Raw genomic sequence first — 19274 nt, 5'->3', positions numbered from 1 at the left:
CTTTTTGCACAAACTTCTTTACCCATAACTCTTCATTAATAATGGTGGATGGGGACCCTGAGTCTGTGAAAATTGTAATTTCCCCCCCTCCAATATTCATCAGACACTCAGGTTTGTTCCTGATCACCTCATCATCAATGTTAAGTACCAATTTCTCAGACGAGTTAAGTACATTACTTGTGTCATTATCATCTGATTTCGTATTACAATCATCTGAGACTTCTTCTTCAAGAACACATTTGACGCCTGCCTTCTTCCTGTTGCACACCCTCGTATAATGACCTACGAAACCACAATTTGAGCATTTACTTTTCAGAGCAGGACACGCCTTACTGTAGGCCAGATGATCCTTACTGTCACACCTATAACATCTGAGTTTACTACCTACGTTCATCTTGTTCTGAGGTCTATACTGCTTTTGAAATCTTTGACTGCTCTTCGTATTGATTTTTGTTACCACAGATGGAATACTTCCTTTGTCCATTAACTCTTTGGCACACCTGCCCGACATTTCGCCCTTGCGAGCAATATTAATTATCACTTCCAAGGGAGAATCGCCGTTAATCCACAACCGATCTTGCATAGATTGGTTGTTGTAATGCATAACTATTTGATCTCGGATGGGATCATCTAGTAGGTTCCCAAATTTACAATCCATGCCTAATCTCTTCAACTCAGAGACATATTGATCAACAGTTTCTCCAACTAACTGCTTGCGTTGAAAAAACTTGTACCTGATAATTCCAATGCACACATTTGGAGCGAAATATGCGTCAAGATCTTTTAAGGCTACAAGGAAAACATTAGTATCACCAGCTACAAAAGGTTTAGACATTTGAATAAATACTTTTAACCCATAAGGTCCAAGAGAATGTAAGAGAATCCATTTCTTTTGAGCTGGATGCATTTTCCCCGACTCATCAATAGTCTCAATGTAATCCAGGAAATAATCCTTCCATTCACTCCACTTGAGAGTTGGTTCAATGCCAGAAGGCAAGAAAGCATGCGGAGTAGAGACCGAAAAGTTTTGTGTAGCCATAGTAATGTTCCAGTCCAAAAAGGAAAATAGTTAAAACTACAATATTATGAATTAATGATGTTAGGTTGTACTAACAAACAAGGTAATGAAACAAGAACAACTTAGATACAAAGAGGAATGATTCCTTGCAGGCCTTGTTGTGTTAACAACGTGAATTGTATTAACAACAAGGAGGGACAAGGGGAGGACAATCTTTACCGGGGTCCAATGTACGTGTCCTACGAGACTGCAAACAAGATTGTACAAAGTTCCCCAAGGGCAGGGAAGGGTTGGAAGAATAGTAATAATAATAACTCTCTCACTGGGAATGATGTAAATGGTGTAGAACCATGACAGGGAGTAACGTAATCCCTTATCGGAACTAAGGATGCCTCACACAACTAAAAAGCTGGACGACCGTTGTCATCCTACCTGATGGTTGTCTTGTGTCATCATTGGCCTCCTGCTCCAACGACAGGCTGGCGGTGCAATGCCTGACGGGTAGCACAAATATGCTACTCTTTTGGTGGAGTTCTTTTGTTCCTGGCCAATGGGTGCATGTGTGTGAGGGACCTGGGAGGTAAAGTAGTGAGCGTGAAAAGAAGGGTTAAAAAAGGTCAGGGAAGTCCACTTCAATTGCTTTATTCATGTGGCTTACTGCCTTATTAAAATGATGAAGGGAGGGGTACCGATGCCGAGAAATTAGGTGGTTCGGCTCCGTTCAACCCTCACTTGTGGTGTGGTCAACATGTTTCATGCCTCAACGGCAATTCATCAGGACCTAAGAGTGCTCATCGACTTATGAAAGAAGTTTTCAAATACAACCTGCGTGGTAGAAGTACCAGTGCAGTGGGGTGTCTGTGTCCTACGGGGGTTCACGCCCCCTTGGTCTGGGTGAGTGGTCCCCACGGACTGTCCTCGTGGGGCCTGAGCTGTAAGGTGAATACCTGGGATGCTCGAGGCAACTGCCGGTAGCACCTACCCCTCCCACGTCGGCGAGTACGAGTCATAGTAATGTTCCAGTCCAAAAAGGAAAATAGTTAAAACTACAATATTATGAATTAATGATGTTAGGTTGTACTAACAAACAAGGTAATGAAACAAGAACAACTTAGATACAAAGAGGAATGATTCCGTGCAGGCCTTGTTGTGTTAACAACGTGAATTGCACAGTACCTTTATTCACTCTTTAAGCGTCTTGAATAAACGGAATTGCAGGACAATTAAAAAAAAAATTAAAAATACCTGCAAGGTTCGCGATACTGTTCCGATAACCAGAAGCAATGAAAGTATAATCAAATATCACAAAGCGCCTTGAATGAGTACAATGAAGGAATAAAAAGTACCTTAAAAGCTCGCAACCGGTAATCAAGTGAATCGGCAATTACGATCTGATTTCAAAATGGCGGCATGTACACGTCGTAAGGTTACGTAGACTCCTTGACCTTACGTAGTGACGCGTTACTGTGACACACTCCGGAGCAAGGAGGCAGCAGGAATGCAAGGAAGATGCATTCTATGGTGCGCGCTGGAATGGTTCGAGGAACACAAGAGACAACAGTTGCATTTCAAAGGTAAACTTCTCGTTACTTCGCCTCTAGGTACAATTAATCAATTTTTTTTTCCTTCTTCCAAAATGAATAAAGTATCGCTTCCCCACACACCTCACTTAAACCACTGTACTCACGATTGCTTAAGTGGCAAGACTGACGCATAAGGTGCGAACACGAACAATATAAGGATGCTTCAAGAATTTCATCCCTCCGGGCAATTCTCCAGTTGGAAGGTTTTTATGTAGTTGGGTTAAGAAGTATTCAACTCCTAAACCCATAAAAACACTTCATAATCTCCTTGTAAATATTCTCAAATGTCCTTCTCTGATGGCCAGATAGCGCAGGTTCAGCCCCAGACAATAGTCGCCAAATTCTTGTGTATTAAATCCAGGAATCAAAGCGTAGTTATAAGGATTTATTGTCTGGAGCAGTTACACGGCCTTAAAGCTGTCTTGCACTGGTACTTCTGCCAGCCTCAACTGTAAGGCTTTGCACAATAACAATTCTATTACAGAACACTTCTAGTAACTAAGCAATGCTTAAAGGAACAACACAACAGAATGGGTGGTTGGAGGGTTGTGGGCCGAGAGAGAACGTTTAATGATTATTCTGTACTGGACCTTTATACTGAGTAGACGCATCTCCATAATAAACACGCTACGAGAATTAATCCTGCTTCCGCATCTTTTTCCACATTATCAGTTTGATGCAATATGCTGTGGAGCAGTTTCACAAGTCACTGAAGGATTTTGTCAGGCCAAGTGGAATGTTCAAAGCCATAACTGTATAGTCAGTAAGTAAGTACTGCAATCTTGAGTAATAAGGTCAATGACTGAGTTGAGTGACGACTATTTCAAATGTGTTATGCAAGTCAAACCGAGCGGATGGGTTGTGCAATAAGCATGTGGATGGCTAAGCTGTGGCCCAAAGGCTGAGTGAATATATAGTGTGGTGATATGAATAGCTTAGGGTGAACAAGTCTTTGGAAGAGTGATCTATGTTATAAGATATGAGATTGGGACTAGGATTGAGATGTGTTGTAAACAGTTATGGTGAGTGATTAACATGACAACCTGCATCTGTAAGGGGTGGGTGCTGGTGTAAGAGATGTTGCTGTGCTGCCAGAAGCTGAGCTGTGAGTGATTAGGTGATACTGCAAGTGAATTGTGAGTGGTATTAGGAGTATGATAAATAGTAAGCAAGAGTTGTGAGTGGATGCTATGCGTACACATGTGACTGACTGCTACGGATGAATGGTTAGACTGAGCAGTGTCAAGTGTCTAGTCGACTGGCATTAGAGCTGGGAAGTGAGTAATCATTTAAGTGAGTGAAGTGGGTGCTGCTAGAAGGTGTAACATGGTCTGAATAACCAGCACAGTGAGAATAGGTGTCACTTTGATGCGACAGAGTAGTCTGAGAATGCCTGAGTGATATCAGTGGATGGTAAGTGGTTAATTGGAAATGAGTTTTGAGAGATCCAGGGAGTGTCCTGAGAGATGACAAAGAATAAAGAGGATGTGAGGTTTAAGAACAAAGTTCTGATTAAACAGTGGAGTGCTCTGTGTGGATAAGGATGATAATGATTGAGAGAAGAAGCTGTACAGATTACGAGTACAGGGCAAGACGTTGGCTGCCACAGACACATCACACTTCAAGTCCAAGGGTTTCATTTAACAAATATGTGCATTATGGCAGTTACAGTCTTGGATTAACTAAATGAATGAGTTGGATTGGCACACTTAAAAAATGACCACTTGCAAAAGGAAAGCCTTGGATATTGGCAATGAGGCAAAATACAGTTGGGTCCTAAAAACGATAAACTATGTTTCAGGTTTATTAAACTGACTGATATTGGTTACATGTACACAGCTGCAAATATAAGTAATCAATTATGTACTTTCTTTAGCCGGTTTGTACAAAACGTTGCTCTAGTTTATGACAAACAGCAAGCCCTCCTTTTCACAATATTGCAGAATTTGGGTAACTGCCATTTTCAAATCTCCAAACCATCAAGACCAGCAGAAATAAATTAAGTTTGATAAAACATACTTTTACTTAAAGCCACAGCCTATTCTATGCATGCTTGTTCTGTCTACATTATTATATTGCCAACATCCAGGGAGCAATTAAAATACAATTAAAAGTACTAATAAATTCAAAAGTTGAATCCATTTCTACATTGTGGTCACCATGTTTTCCCACCGTTGCATAGTGTCTGTGCACCATCAATGAAGTAAGTTAAAGAAAGAAATGCTGCTCCTTGGCAATCCCCTGATACAGTGCTGGCTTCAGAAACCAGAGTTTCAGCAGTGGAAAACAGATTACTGTAAATTTCAACTTCGAATAGACAATTCTGGGTCAGCTATTGCCCACAGTAGAGTGAGCACCGCTCATTATGCTCTGCTTAGCAAATCCTAACCCTATTCCCAAAAGCATGCTTGGCAATTCTACAGATTTAGGCTATAGACTACCAATGTCCCTACAACACTACCAGATCAAGTTATGGTGGCATGCCAGAGTGCTCATTCGCATAGGAGGTCCAGCCAATCGTACTTACTCAAAAGATAACCTACGTTAATGGCGGGACACTGGCCATATCATGTAATAGCCCGTTTACTAACAATCTCCAATGTCACACAGCACCTGCACTCTCTAGTCACAGTACAATTCTCAGTCTGTGAATGTTGCAAAGTAAACTTTCTATAGATTTGAAATGGTGCTTCACGTCTTTTTATTCAAATGTGGTGAAACATGAAAATATTTTGCATGGTCACAGCAGAAAAAGTGATTTGCCTCTACCAAATGCAAACCTCCTGGTCCTCATAATAACTTTGACGATCCAATACACTTTCCTGTGGCAAATGCCTTTTATCCTCCTGTCACTCATCCCCTTTCAGCCTCCCAGCCACTTCTGCAACTATCCTGCATTAACCTCCTGCCCTCAGCTGCCAGTTGTGCCACCAAATCCAGATCTCCAACACCTCTACTAAATCCAAGCTTTCCCTCCAGGTTACCAACTGATTTTCCCTCCTGTTTATGGCAATGTAACCATTCTGGCCGCCTAAAACTCACTACTCGTCTGTCATTCCCGCTCCTTACTGTCAGCCATAATAATTGCCATCTTGCCAGTTCTCTCCTCTCACTTACACCTAACACCTACTGTGACCCAAATGTTAAGGATCTGAAGGCCTTTTCCTGTCACCTGTACAGTGCAGCTCCCATTTTCCACCTCCGTGCATCTTCCACCTGTCCCAACTTGCCGTCTACTGCTACCCACTACTCTTTGGGTCACTCATCGGCTTGACCGTCTGTACTCCAAATGAACTATTACCTTCAGCCACTTGTTACTCGCTCCCACCTGTCAGGCATCTCCTCGTTGCCACTCATGGTTATTCCATCAATTCACAGCCATTTCCTGTTTCATGCACAACTCTTTGCATTAGTCCACGGCAACACTCATACTTTGCGTAATGTCACACTGTTCTGTTGTTTCTCACCAGTCAGCCAACCTTCACTCCCAACCTCTTCTTTTAACATCCTACTCAAGATATCCATAACTGTGCCCTCCCATTGCACATCCCCTCCTGGCAATCCATTGTGTTGCTTTGTTGTACCGCAAAGCTCATTACCGGGACTCCTTACCCTTCATTCACTCACTTTATTTCTTATCTCCAAGATGGCTCAGTAAATACAGCGTGTGCAGCTGACATCTAGGAATCTGCAGGTCACAAGTTTGAATTCCTGTAACACCAACTCAATCTTCCATCCTTCCGAGATCAGTAAACAGAGTAGCATAAAAGAGTGCATGTAATAGTGACAACTGTTATAACAGCATCTACAAATAGCAAACTTTGATATGACGCACTTGATTTTAACAAAAAAAACTAGAGATTATTATTTATGTTTTCCCCCAACTTTTGCTGTAGAACTCTCATCCCACATGCACAACTAACCATGGTTAATCTTTCATCACTCATCCCACCTGTCACTTGTTCCATGACCCCCTCCCCAAATCAAATACTGTTTACTACTATCCACCATTCTCTACTCTAAATATTAGTGTTTTGCTTACTGAATTCAGAGTCAGATGAGCCCACGCCTCGCCCTTCCTTCTCCAGTATTCTCCTTCAGTACAATGTTTAGTGAGTGACAGGCGTTGACCTCATATTGTTCCCTCCGTATGACAAATGTTGCTGTGACCTTCATATTGATCTCATAATGCACTTGGCAGCGCATAATGGACGATCTCTAATACTACAGCCACTGATGAGATATTTGAAGTAAATGGATTGTTTCACAAGTCTGAGAATATGCCGTGCTCTTAAAATGGGGTGAGCTACTGCTGGTCTAAGTTGTTCTCATGGATGGGATATTGATGGACATTATTGTATATGAAAGAAAAAAAGAACCCAGAGTGCAGTAGCACTAGTGGAGATAAAAGATTATGGAAATAATTTGCATTTAACAGGTAACCGTAAACACAATTATGTTAACAGCAGATCTAAAACACAGCATCTCTGCAGGCAAAGGAAAATGTAAATGTAAATGTCGGAATTTGTAAAGCGCACAGCTACCTCCACCGGAGGTGTCCCGGCGCTGTCCGTATACCGCTTAGGAACCCTTCCTGGCTTTCCTGGGAAATGTCCATTCCTGGGCACCCCCCAGGTGCAGCCAGGCATCCCAGCGCTTTTGGGGCCGTTGTGGAGACTAAGCAAGCTATTGCCCAGAGTTGCAGCGTGGGACCCATGATCAGAACAAGCACTGAGGCGAGAATATCCAGTATGGGGAATTAATGAGCCGGAGACCCGCCGAGGCGGGAATTGAACCCTGGTCCCTGGCCAGAGCTCAGCATCAAGGTCTGCCTGCTCTAACCATTGAGCCACACTTCTCCAAGGAAAGAACGGGAACTGGAGCAAATAGGTTGAAGATAAAGTACTGCAGCTCCGGAAAGACAGGTAGCAGCAAATCTAAGGACCATTTACCGTCACTTTTGCCAACCCCACAGATTTAAACGAAAGCTGCCTCTTTTATAGGGACGCCAGAGCAACCTGATTTATTTAGGACATCATAATGATACTTCTGGACTTTATTGGCCCAGTGTTAAAGAAGCTAAAGATGGCAACAGTAAACAAATGTAATTAAATGTCATATCGATCAAAGCCACACCATCATTTCTATGGATCCGAATTTTATTCCATTTGGGTTCTTGTGAAAATATATTTGTATGTTATAATCAATAATATTGCCTGGGATAAATATTGAGGCATAAACGTAATTGTATCATTCCTAGGTTTGCGCTATACAAATAACAATTGCATACATAACCAAACCAGTCCTGCCAAGTATCACGCATCAGGTGTGACACTAACGCATTTCAGAGTGGTGGTCCGCTTCACCGCACTGAAATGCGTTGTCACGCATATGATGCATTCCACATGATGTGTCTGCTGAAGTGCTGCCTTAAACTGAAGTGTGTGGCAGCTATTAGCACTTCGCCCCTGGCCTTCACACACAGCTCGTGCAGGCTTGGTGTGCCCGCAGTTAAGCTACCGCTGGCAGGCAGCTCACTGCTCTGCTACAATGTATCTTAATCCCCGGTACCACTCTGCCAGTCAGGTAGTAATAAATCTGGCCGCCCGGACGTGTCGCTGCGGGGTGACGTTATGTCCTGTTGCAGACGAAATTTTGAGCTGCTTGGTTTGCGCACAGACCAGGCCAAAATCATAATCATGGCTCTCTTTAAGCAGCGCTGCTGCTGCTTGCTTCAACCTGGCCGCACGCACTGTGGCCCCGTCATGGCTCTCTTTAAGCAGCGCTGCTGCTGCTTGCATCAACCTGGCCGCCCGCACTGTGGCCCCGTCATATGGCCGCCGCCGCCTGCTGCAAATCCGAAATTGCCGAGCCTGGGGTCCGAGTCTCTCTCTCTAGCGCACTCTGTGCCTGAGCGTCACCCAGCTGTGCAACAGCCAGGGGCTGCCAGCCCTGGACAGACTTGTCACACTGACTAGGCCGCCAACCGAAAGCGGACTATCCTACAGTGGCTGAGGAGGTGGGCGCCAAACAGAAATGATTGTTGCCCAGGAGTCAGTTGCTCGGGGCCTGAGGAGCCTGGATCCTGCCTTGAATGGTTATATCTGAAAAGGAAACCAAGCCTGACATGGTAAGTAACAAGTGTACACTTTGTAAGTAAAATGTGTGCAGGCTGCAAGAAACGGAGAGCTGATTTGGGGAACTGGAGCTGTTTTTTTACTGGAGTACCTGGTTAAGTTATTCGGAATCGAATTTTGACAAGTTTTACAAGTTTTATGGTATGAAAAACTTAGATCCTGTATATTTTATGGAGCTGTGCTTCCTAGGAAAAAATGCATATTACGGTCACTGTTTTTTGTTTCACAAACTGCTACGATACATTTCTTTTTTAAGAATGCAGTCTTTGCCCTAGCCAAAGTAATGTTACTATTATTTTAAATTTTAACTCATTCTTCTCACATACGTTTATGTGCACTGTGTGTTGCCATATCAAGAGGCATCGACTTTGACACCATATTGAATCATTTTATACATTACCAGTCACAGGTTTTTTAAAACATGCCAATATGGGAATAGTGACTCAAACCATGTAGGGTCCAGATATTACAGTCATGCATAACCCAGATAGAGATCTCCTATGAAAAGATGATCTAACAGACAAATAACATTATTATATCTTGACATCAAAATATATGTGAAATTCCTGGCTGATAGACTTACATTGTTCCTTACATTGTTCCATACGTAAATAATACACACTGACCAATCGAGCTACATCGGGGACAAACATTTGGTAATATTAGGAGGGCAGTTGCAGACACAGTCACGGCGCCTCCTGCAAAGTGTTGAACAAGTAAGTAGCAGCCACCCTGAATGCGTGTCAGACGCATTAATGGCAGAGTGGCGCGATCAGGCAGCTGCGTTTCAGAGTGGGTGCTCACTAAGGAGACCAGCATTTATGATGTAACTCACTGTTCATGGATGATGATGTTGGGTGGTCGCCTCTTAGGTTATAAGGGCACTAGATTACTACCTCCATTTCTGGTGCTTTAGAGCAGTTTTAAGATCTTGGAGTTTCTTGTTGCTCAAACGGGTATCATTTCTGATATTTATATGTATCCCTCATCTTCATTGGTTGATTTTGCTTCTGAGAAAGTGTCACTCATTGTCATTGAAATGCCACTCATAATTACACTGAAATTATGAAAATGTCTCACATAGAGATCCAAAACCTTGGCAGCTATGCCAAACAGGCATCTCAGCTTTATTCAAGCAGCTACGTTTTACTGAATTCGTGCATGAGAGATGGAACATCAGAGACACTAAAACTAACAGCACAATTTGGATTTCAGATTTCAGATTTCACAATACGGAACTTCAAACCACTAGCAACACAAAAGAAGTCCATGACATCAAGGTTTTTTTTTTTATCTGACATCACAAAAGGGTTTCTTAATATAACAACATGGTTTTACGACACAGCAATGGGATTCAGCTCTCAAAGGTCTTTCAGACATCACGATATACCTTCCTTCTATGAAACACAGCGCTCTGACTTCACAATACGTCTGTTTCACATCACAATAGGGCTTATAACAGCATAAGACTACTTAATTCCATCGAAATCAGGCTTTTATACGTCACAACAAGGCTTTATGAATCACATAAGAGCTGACAACAATAAGGCTTGATGACATAATATAGCCATATAGCGGGCTTCTGAGAGCTATACCAGTTGCTAAAGGCCCTGAACCAGATATAGGAGACCGAGCCGCAGACCTATACCGAGGGGGTGGGCCTTTAACAACAGGTATACCCCGAGGCCAAAAGGCTATAACAACATTCCACACAATGAGAGTAGAATGTTCTAAATTACAAATACAGAAAGACAAACATTGGAATGTTGGCGCAAAAGGCTTAAACCAGCCGTTATAAGCCCTGAGCACAATATTATACTCAATGGACTCTCAACAATGTGCTAATAAAACTTTGCACCTGCACAATAAGGGTTCTGAAAGATCATTTGGATCATTGGATCTTCCCGACAACAGTATACCATGATATCACACTGGGGCTTCGTGACATCAACAGAAGCATTTCTGACTTTAGAATGGGGATCGTAACACCAGAATAGAATTGTCTGCTAATACAATAGGGCTTTCAAGGAACACAAAATGATTTGCTAGCATGAGAGCGAGTCCATCTACCATCACAAATAGGCTTCATAACAGTGCTGCAGGTTTAACACCAGTAAACGGGGATTCGTAACATCACATAATGCTTCCCTGACATTAGAAATGAGCTTATTGACATCGCAAAGGGGTCCACACCTCTCACTCGGTTTTTCTAACCTAACAATTGCATTTTCCAGCATCGCAAAAGGGCACTTGATATTCCAAATAAGTTCATTAACGTAAACCAAAAGAGGTTGCGACAACACTTGTCCTAATGAAAATAGCGGGGCGACAAGTTATCATATGCAATTCTCAACCACATCATAGGAAGTGATGTCACAAAAACGATTTTATGTCCTTATAATGATCCTCACTTAAATGAAGGACCTATTGAACAAAAACTACAAATTGGCTTACTCACACAGAAATGAGAAAATAACACATTTTAAGTTTTACTTTTCATAAATCAAAGCCATTGTTTCCACATATGAAATGAAATTAAATGAAAAATTGCATTTGTATAGCGCATAACTGCCCTAGGGCCTCGCAGCGCTTGAAGATAAAATGGTTTAGCGCAGGCTCGGGGCAGATCAGCATATCAAAGTTAACTGATCTCAGAAATGTTTGAAAGTGACAATATTTTTAAATACACATGTGGAACCTGGGCAATTTATGTTTAAACTGCATTTAGTGGGTAAACTAAATATGCTGGGTGAGCTTTTTTAAGCATTACATTTGTCATTGATTCACATTTGTTTCCTGCGGGTGTTTGTTTCTAGCTTCAAAGCACAAAAGAGCTTCACATTTGCAGTTAAGAACAAAAGGTTTGTTGTTACAACCCTTTTGTTCTTAACTGCAAATGTGAAGCTCTTTCGGAATGAGGGGGGACGGAGGCAGGGGCGCAACTAGGTCTTCATTTCGGGGGGGCTAACATGGCAAAAGAAGGGGCGTGGCTAATGTTAATCAATGGGGCGGAGCTAAAATGGCAGATAATCAGGATCGGTTAATGCCCCCTCACACCTTAAAACCCATACCCGCCCTGAACCCTAAAATTACCCCCGGCACCCCAAAACCCATACCCATCCTGATCCCTAAAATTATCCCCCCCCCTGGCACCCCAAAACCCATACTCACCCCACACCCTAAAATTACCCCCTGGCACCCCAAAACCCATTACCACCCTGAACCCTAAAATCAACCCCCTGGAGCCCCAAAGCCCATACCCGCCCTGAACCCTTAAATTACCCCTGGCACCCCAAAACCCATACCCACCCTGAACCCTAAAATGACCCCTGGCACCCCAAAACCCATACCCGCAGTGATCCCTAAAATTACACCCTTGCCCCCCAAAACCCATACTCACCCTGAATCTTAAAATTACCCCTGACACACCAAAACACATACCCACGCTGAACCCTAACATTAACCCCCTCACACCCTAAAACCCATACCCGCCCTGAACCCTAAAATTCCCCCTGGCACCCCAAAACCCATACCGATCCCTAAAATTATCCACCCGGCACCCCAAGACCCATACCCACCCCACACCCTAAAATTACCCCCTGGCACCCCAAAACCCATTACCACCCTGAACCCTAAAATCACCCCCCTGGCACCCCAAAACCCATACCCACCCTGAACCCTAAAATGACCCCTGGCACCCCAAAACCCATACCCGCAGTGATCCCTAAAATTACACCCTTGCCCCCCAAAACCCATACTCACCCTGAATCTTAAAATTACCCCTGACACACCAAAACACATACCCACGCTGAACCCTAACATTAACCCCCTCATACCCTAAAACCCATACCCGCCCTGAACCCTAAAATTACCCCTGGCACCCCAAAACCCATACCCATCCTGATCCCTAAAATTATCCCCCCCCCCGCGGCACCCCAAAACCCATACCCACCCCACACCCTAAAATTACCCCCTGGCACCCCAAAACCCATTACCACCCTGAACCTTAAATTACCCCTGGGCACCCCAGAAACCATACCCATGCTGAACCATAAATTCCCTCATTGCCCTCCAAAACCCATACCCACCCTGAACCTTAAAATTACCCCAGGCACCCCAAAACCCATACCCATGCAGAACCATAAATTCCCCTCTGGCGCCCCATAACCACCCTGAACCCTAAAATAGCCCCCTAACATACCAAAACCCACACCTGCCCTAAACCCTAAAATTACCCCTGGCACTATAAAACACATACCCACGCTGAACCCTAAAATTAATCCCATGGCACCCCAAAACCCACACCCACCCTGAACCCTAAAAGTATCCCCCCCACCCCTGGCACCCCAAAACCCATACCCACCCCACACCCTAAAATTACCCTCTGGCACCCAAAAACCCATACCCATGCTGAACCATAAATTCCCCCGGCCCCCCATAACCCATACCCACCCTGAACCCTAAAATTGCCCGCTGACACCCCAAAACCCACACCTTCCCTGAACCCTAAAATTACCCCTGGCACACCAAAACACATACCCACGCTGAACCCTAAAATGACCCCTGGCACCCCAAAACCCATACCCACCCTAAACCCTAAAATTGCCCCCTGGAACCCCAAAACCCATACCCACTCAGAACCCTAAAATGCATCCAGCCTCTCGAAGGTCTCAGAGTAGATAGGTCTCCTGGATTCTCCTTGCCTGGGTCCCCTCTGCTTCTTCGCTGCTGCCCTTGGATGCGAAAATAGAAAGATCCATGGCCCTGTTCACCATTTATCTGGTGAGCAGTGCGGTGGATGTGAATTCCATCCAAGTGCACAGACAGCAGGGTGAAAGGGATGGCAGTGCAGGTGATGCTTTTACTTTGAAAATTAATTTCTGCTGGTGTCTTAGCCCAGGGTTTGCTGTCTGTGAACTTGTATGGAATACACATCTATACAAGTGCACAGACAGCACACCCTGGGCTATGACACCAGCAGAAATTCCCATACAAAAGAAAAGCGTCACCTGCACTGGCCATGCCTTCCCCCCTGCTGTGCACTTCACACCCCATGCTTATAACCCATCAAGTGCTTAGGTGAAATCCCTGCCTTCAGGCAAGGATTTCACCTCGGCGGCGCCACTCTAAAGGAAATCAAGAGGTGAGGGCAGGGGGGTTCACTCGAGGAAACTGTTCAGAGGCTGGCTGTCTGCTCGGGCTGCTGGGCCTCTCAGAATGCATAATAAAAAATCACATTCTCGGCTCCGATGCGCAGCGTTAGTTAATGATTTCAGTGCGTGTCATCTTAGCCCGGGCAGAGGAGGCGACGGGGGGGGGGGGTGAAGCCCGGTGAGCCCAATGGGTGTTGCGCGCCTGGACGGAGGTACAAACGGACCAACAATGAGTGGAAACGTGATCGGATGGACTAACGCCAAGAAAGACTGTGACCAAGAAGACCTCCCCCAAACACCCCCCCTCCCCCCGGGGCGTTTTTTCTTTTCTTTTCTTCTTCCCATGTATATGTATGCTCCATGTAAATATAATCTTTAATAAAAAATTACGGGAAAAAAAAAAAAAGAACAAAAGGTTTTATGGTGTGAAGGTGTCCCTCAGATAAGAGAGGGAAACATTACCTTTTCTGGCCAGTTTTCATTAATAAAATGGACGCTGTCAGTGGGAAGGTTGTTTACAAACATTCAGAGGCTGAAGTGGACAGATCTACGAGGAACGATATTCCCAATCTTTTTTTAATTTTATCAGGATAGTTCCAATACTTCTTGTTGAAAAACAACCGCCCCAGAACTAATAATGCTGACCATCTGGCTGTAAGGATAGGTAGGGGTTCGCCTGAACTGTGAAGACAAGGAAGAGGCTGATAGTAGAAGAAACAAGCCTTCTCACAAGCCTCCCTCTAATGAAAACTTATTTTTTCTCTGTAATGTTTGATTGCATATTAGTACAAATTACATTTTTTATGGAACTAGTTTTTAAACACTAATTCTCTTAGCACATTTTGCAGCACCCTATCTGTTCCTCTGGCCACCCACCACTACGATTCTGCCGCCCTCCTCGCACTCAACCCCGAAGGAACAACTGCCAGCTGTCCACGCCGAACACCATCCACAGCCAGTTCACCTGCCGTCACTGCCGCCAGACCTTCAACACCCTCCGCGCACCCACGGATACCGCCACCACGTTGGACGCCAACACCACCGAAACCCTGAAATGGATCCTCCTCAAAGTGCGCTCCCCTCCACAGACACGCCGAAGAGATCTGGGACCTCCTTGACACGCTCTTGCCAGACGTTGTGTTCTTCACAGAAACCTGGAACAGCGCCTCCTCCGACCCAACATCACCACCGCCATCCCTGACGGATACAAGATGCAGAGGAAGGACCGCCCCAACCACCCAGGAGGAGGACTCCCCATCGCACACAAGAACTCCCTCCGACTCTTCACCTCCACCACAAGTGATTCAGTCTCCGCCACCGAACACCTTCACTTCCAGGTCCAGCCCAGCCCCAGAACCACACTTTGCAGCACCCTCGACTACAAATCACCGGGACCTTGTGCCTCGTTCGCCACTGCCATCGCTGACCTCATCGCACCCCACAGCATCACCTCCACGGACTACATACTCATCGGAGACCTGAACTTCCACCTCGACAATCCCAGCGACCCCCAATTCCACCACCCTCCTGGACAACCTCGCCAACATCAGACTGAAACAGCTCGTCACCACGCCTAACCACAAGGCAGACCCTCGACCCCATCTTCATAGGAGGAAACAACATCTGCTTCAACCACACCACACAAACCCCTTGGACTGACCACCACTGCAACTGCGTACATTCCTCCACAACAAACCCACGCCACCCAGACCAGCAGCCCGCACTCCACGAAGAAACGAGCAAAGTCAATGAGTAGCCGCTCAACTCCACCATCAATCGCGATGCCCCCACTACCTCGACCGACGCCAACCTTGCAGCCAAAGAACTCCACAGATGGATCTCCAACTGCGCAGATGAGCTTGCACCGCTATGCAACCCCGACATACACCGCCCCAGGAAGGCCACCTGGTTCACCACAGAACTCCAACAATCCAGATGCACCTGCAGATGTCTCAAGAAGAACTGGAGAAACAGCAAAACGTCGGAAGATCGCACCACCTACAAGAAAGCCATGACGGAATACCACCAACGCATCAGATCCACCAAAAGGACCTTCATCCAGAACAAGATCCTCGCCAACTCCAAGGAACTCTAAAGCAACATCCAAGAATTCACCAAGCCCCCCCCCCCCAGCGAAACCACAGACATCACCCCATCCCAGGACCTCTGCAACAAGCTTGGCTTTTACTTTCATCTGAAACTCCAGGGCTTCTACGACAACTTCCAGGACCAGACACCTGACTTCGAAACCACTCTCTATGCCAGCAACACCAGCCAGCCCACCATCTCCTCCTGGACCCCAGTCACCACCACTTCCACAGAGCCGTCACCCCCATCGCCCTGGAACTACGACGCACCATCAATGCAACCCTCAAGACCGGCATCTTTCCAGACGACTGGAAGCACGCAAAAGTCAGACCCCTACTGAAGAAGCCCTCAGCAGATCCCACGGACCTCAAGAACTACCGATCCATCTCCCTCCTCCCCTTTGCGGCCAAAGTCACAGAGCAACCCGTCAACGCCGAACTAACAAAATTAATTGAAAAAAACTCCATCCTCGAGCCCTCCCAATCCGGATTCCGCAGCAACCACAGCACAGTGACCGCTCTACTCGCCGCCACTGTCATCCGCACCCTCTTCGACCTAGGACACACCGCGGCCCAGATCTTACTCAACCTCTCTGCAGCGTTTGACACCATCTCCCACAGCACACTTACCACCAGACTCCACGACGCAGGCATTGAGGGAACCACACTCAACTGGATCCGCTCCTTCCTCACAGGCAGAACCCAAAGAATCAGACTGCCGTCGTTCTTCTCTGAAACCAACTGCGGAGAACCCAGGGATTGTCGTTCAGCCCCATGCTCTTCAACAGCTACATGGCCCCCTCACCGCCATCAGACAGCACGGACTCAGCATAGTATCCTACGCCGACAAAATCCAGCTCATCCTGTACCTCACCAAGGACCCCATCCTCACCAAGGACCCCATCATCACCAGTCTCAAATTCCAGGAAGGAATGAAGGACGTTGGATACTGGATGAGCAATAGCTGCCTGAAGCTCAACTCAGAGAAGACAGAGGTCCTCGTCCTCGGACCCTCCCCCTCTGCATGGGACAACTCCTGGTGGCCCACCACCCTCGGCTGCTTGCTCACCCCCACAGACGAAACCTCAGCATCGTACTCTACTCCGCCCTGTCAATGACCCAACAGGTCAACGCCGTCGCCTCCTGCTGCTTCAATGAAATCCTCCGAAAGACCTTCAAATGGACCCCCCGCCCCCCTAAATTAAGAAAGACCGTCACCCACTCCCATAACCAGCAGACTGGACTATGGAAACGCCCTCTACGCTGGGATCAACAAGTCTCTGCTCCGCAAACTCCAGACCATACAGGACACTGGCGCCAGACTTGTCCTTGGCATCCCTCATCACAAGCACATGACCCAACACCTGCGAAACCTCCACTGGCTCCCCGTTGAGATGAGAGTAACCTTCATGATACTCACCCATGCCTCCAACTGCTTCCACAACACCGGACCCCAATACCTCAATGAGAGAATCTCCTTTCACGTACCCAAGAGAAACCTTCGATCAGCCGACCTCGCCAAAACCCTGTGCATCCGCAGAGCCAGAAAAGGTGGAAGAGCCTTCATCTACATCGCAGCCAAGACCTGGAGCAAGGTCCCGATCAACATCAGACGCACTCCCTCTCTGAACATCTTCAGGAAGACACTCAAGACCTGGCTGTTCGACTGAACAGGAGCGGCGTACCCCACCCCAGCGCCTTGAGACCCTCCCGGGTGAGTAGCGTGCTTTACAAACCACTGATTGATTGATTCTTATAGTACGTGTAATACAATTTAAAAATAATGACTTGCATGTTCACAGTACTTTCAGTCGCTTGATGACGCATTGCTGCACTGTAAATACACATAACTATTTTCAACTGTGCCAAACAGGAAACTGGTCTGCGACTGGTTACACACACAGATATCTGCAGTAATTGCATTAACCAACTGACCTTTCCTAACGTAAGAGAGGGCATTTCTGACTGCTCAATTTAATTGGCATTTAAGTTCAATTTAAGGTGTGTGCATTATACTGTATATGTAATTACCTAATGGTGAAAGGTCAGCAAAGTATTTGCAGAACACTTTGTTCTTTTTAACCACGTCTGGCCCCGCCCCCAAACTCGCTGATCCCCACTGCAGTCTGGATCGTAGTTTACATACTTTTTATTTTATTTTTTATCACATGGTCATAATAGTCCGGAAGGAAGGCTGGAATTACGTGGTGGGAGTGTTAACTCAAAGGACCATGGCATTGCTATGCCTGCTCACAAGGAGAGCTGCACAGTATTTAAGATTAGAGAATCCAAGTGATTTCACACGCTTTCCAGAGTTTCCATAAGGTACCATCATGAAAGTTGCATTTGGTTCTCGGGTCTGCTCGGCAAACTCATCATGTTTAGAGCTTGACTTCGGGGTGCCCCCACATAAACTAGAGAGATAATTTTACGACCGAGCCAGTGGAACCTGTGTACCACAATACAAAGTCTCCGAAACACTTAGAGGCATCATATCTGTTGCCACACAAGGTCTGTAACAATGGGAACGGTTGGATGCTTTGTGCCTGCTTGCTGTGCGCGATGTTTTACTCAGGGCCGGGGCGCCAAGAATCATTGTCGCACAGAGCGCCACCAGAGTTAAAGCCTTTAAAGGCTTTACTAACATGAAAGTATCCAAGACGTTAATTGCTTTGGCCCAGAGCACTTGTACTCCCACCCATTAAATAAAGCTCCACATTTGGGTCTTGTGGGGGGGAGGGGATGCCACTCTGTATGTACTCTTGCAAATGATTCACCCGACGCAGTCCGACAGTGCTCCCTCCTTCTTAAACGAAGATTGGTTTGCCAGCAAGAATGTGGGGACAGTGGGGAATTCCCACCCGCCTCTCTTAAAACAAACTACCGATGCGCCAAGTCTTCTTCTTACCCCTGTGGAAGAGTTGAATGCAACAACAACTCTTACTCTTCTCTCTTTCTCCCCAACTTCGCTACAAATCGGCGCCACTAGCCTGACCTGGCAAATCAGACACACATGCTGAGAAAAGCAGAGAAATAGAAATAGGACTAACAGGTATACTACTGAAATGCTGTCCCATGGTGGCCATTTTAGCATTGTTACCATGCCGCAGTTGTAATAAGAACTAGAGCGCTGGAGTACATTTCATAATTTGCCTGCAATGTCTGCTGTGCTTTCGAACAAAGAAGCTTATGATTTTGTGCTCTTTAGTGTGTGGGATTATGAATGAATGAAAGGGGGGCTGAGTGCATGGATAAGTGAATACATTTAAGCGAGTGCTTCTTGGATAGGTTAGTAG

General features: G+C 45.7%; 1 protein-coding gene across 3 annotated transcripts in view; it reads right to left on the bottom strand.

The window, feature by feature from the left end:
* Positions 1-18992, bottom strand: part of FIGNL1 (fidgetin like 1) — a 61921-nt gene extending 42929 nt beyond the window's left edge. Inside the window, exon 1 of one of the 3 annotated variants that reach the window (XM_078688106.1) lies at positions 18887-18992. Coding sequence is in view for 1 of the 3 variants with exons in the window: in XM_078688105.1 (XP_078544231.1) it covers positions 17467-17545 (79 nt within the window). In the remaining 2 variants the exon portion in view is untranslated. Of the gene's footprint in view, positions 1-17466; positions 17683-18886 lie in introns of those variants that run through there. The other 2 variants (XM_078688107.1, XM_078688105.1) reach the window with 2 other exon arrangements.
* Between the last annotated feature and the right edge of the window lie 282 nt (positions 18993-19274).

This window comes from Lissotriton helveticus, chromosome 4_1 (genome assembly GCF_964261635.1).
Source record: "Lissotriton helveticus chromosome 4_1, aLisHel1.1, whole genome shotgun sequence".
Lineage (NCBI taxonomy): Eukaryota > Metazoa > Chordata > Amphibia > Caudata > Salamandridae > Lissotriton > Lissotriton helveticus.
Note: the sequence above shows the minus strand (reverse complement) of the source record. Positions and strands in the feature narration are given on the sequence as shown.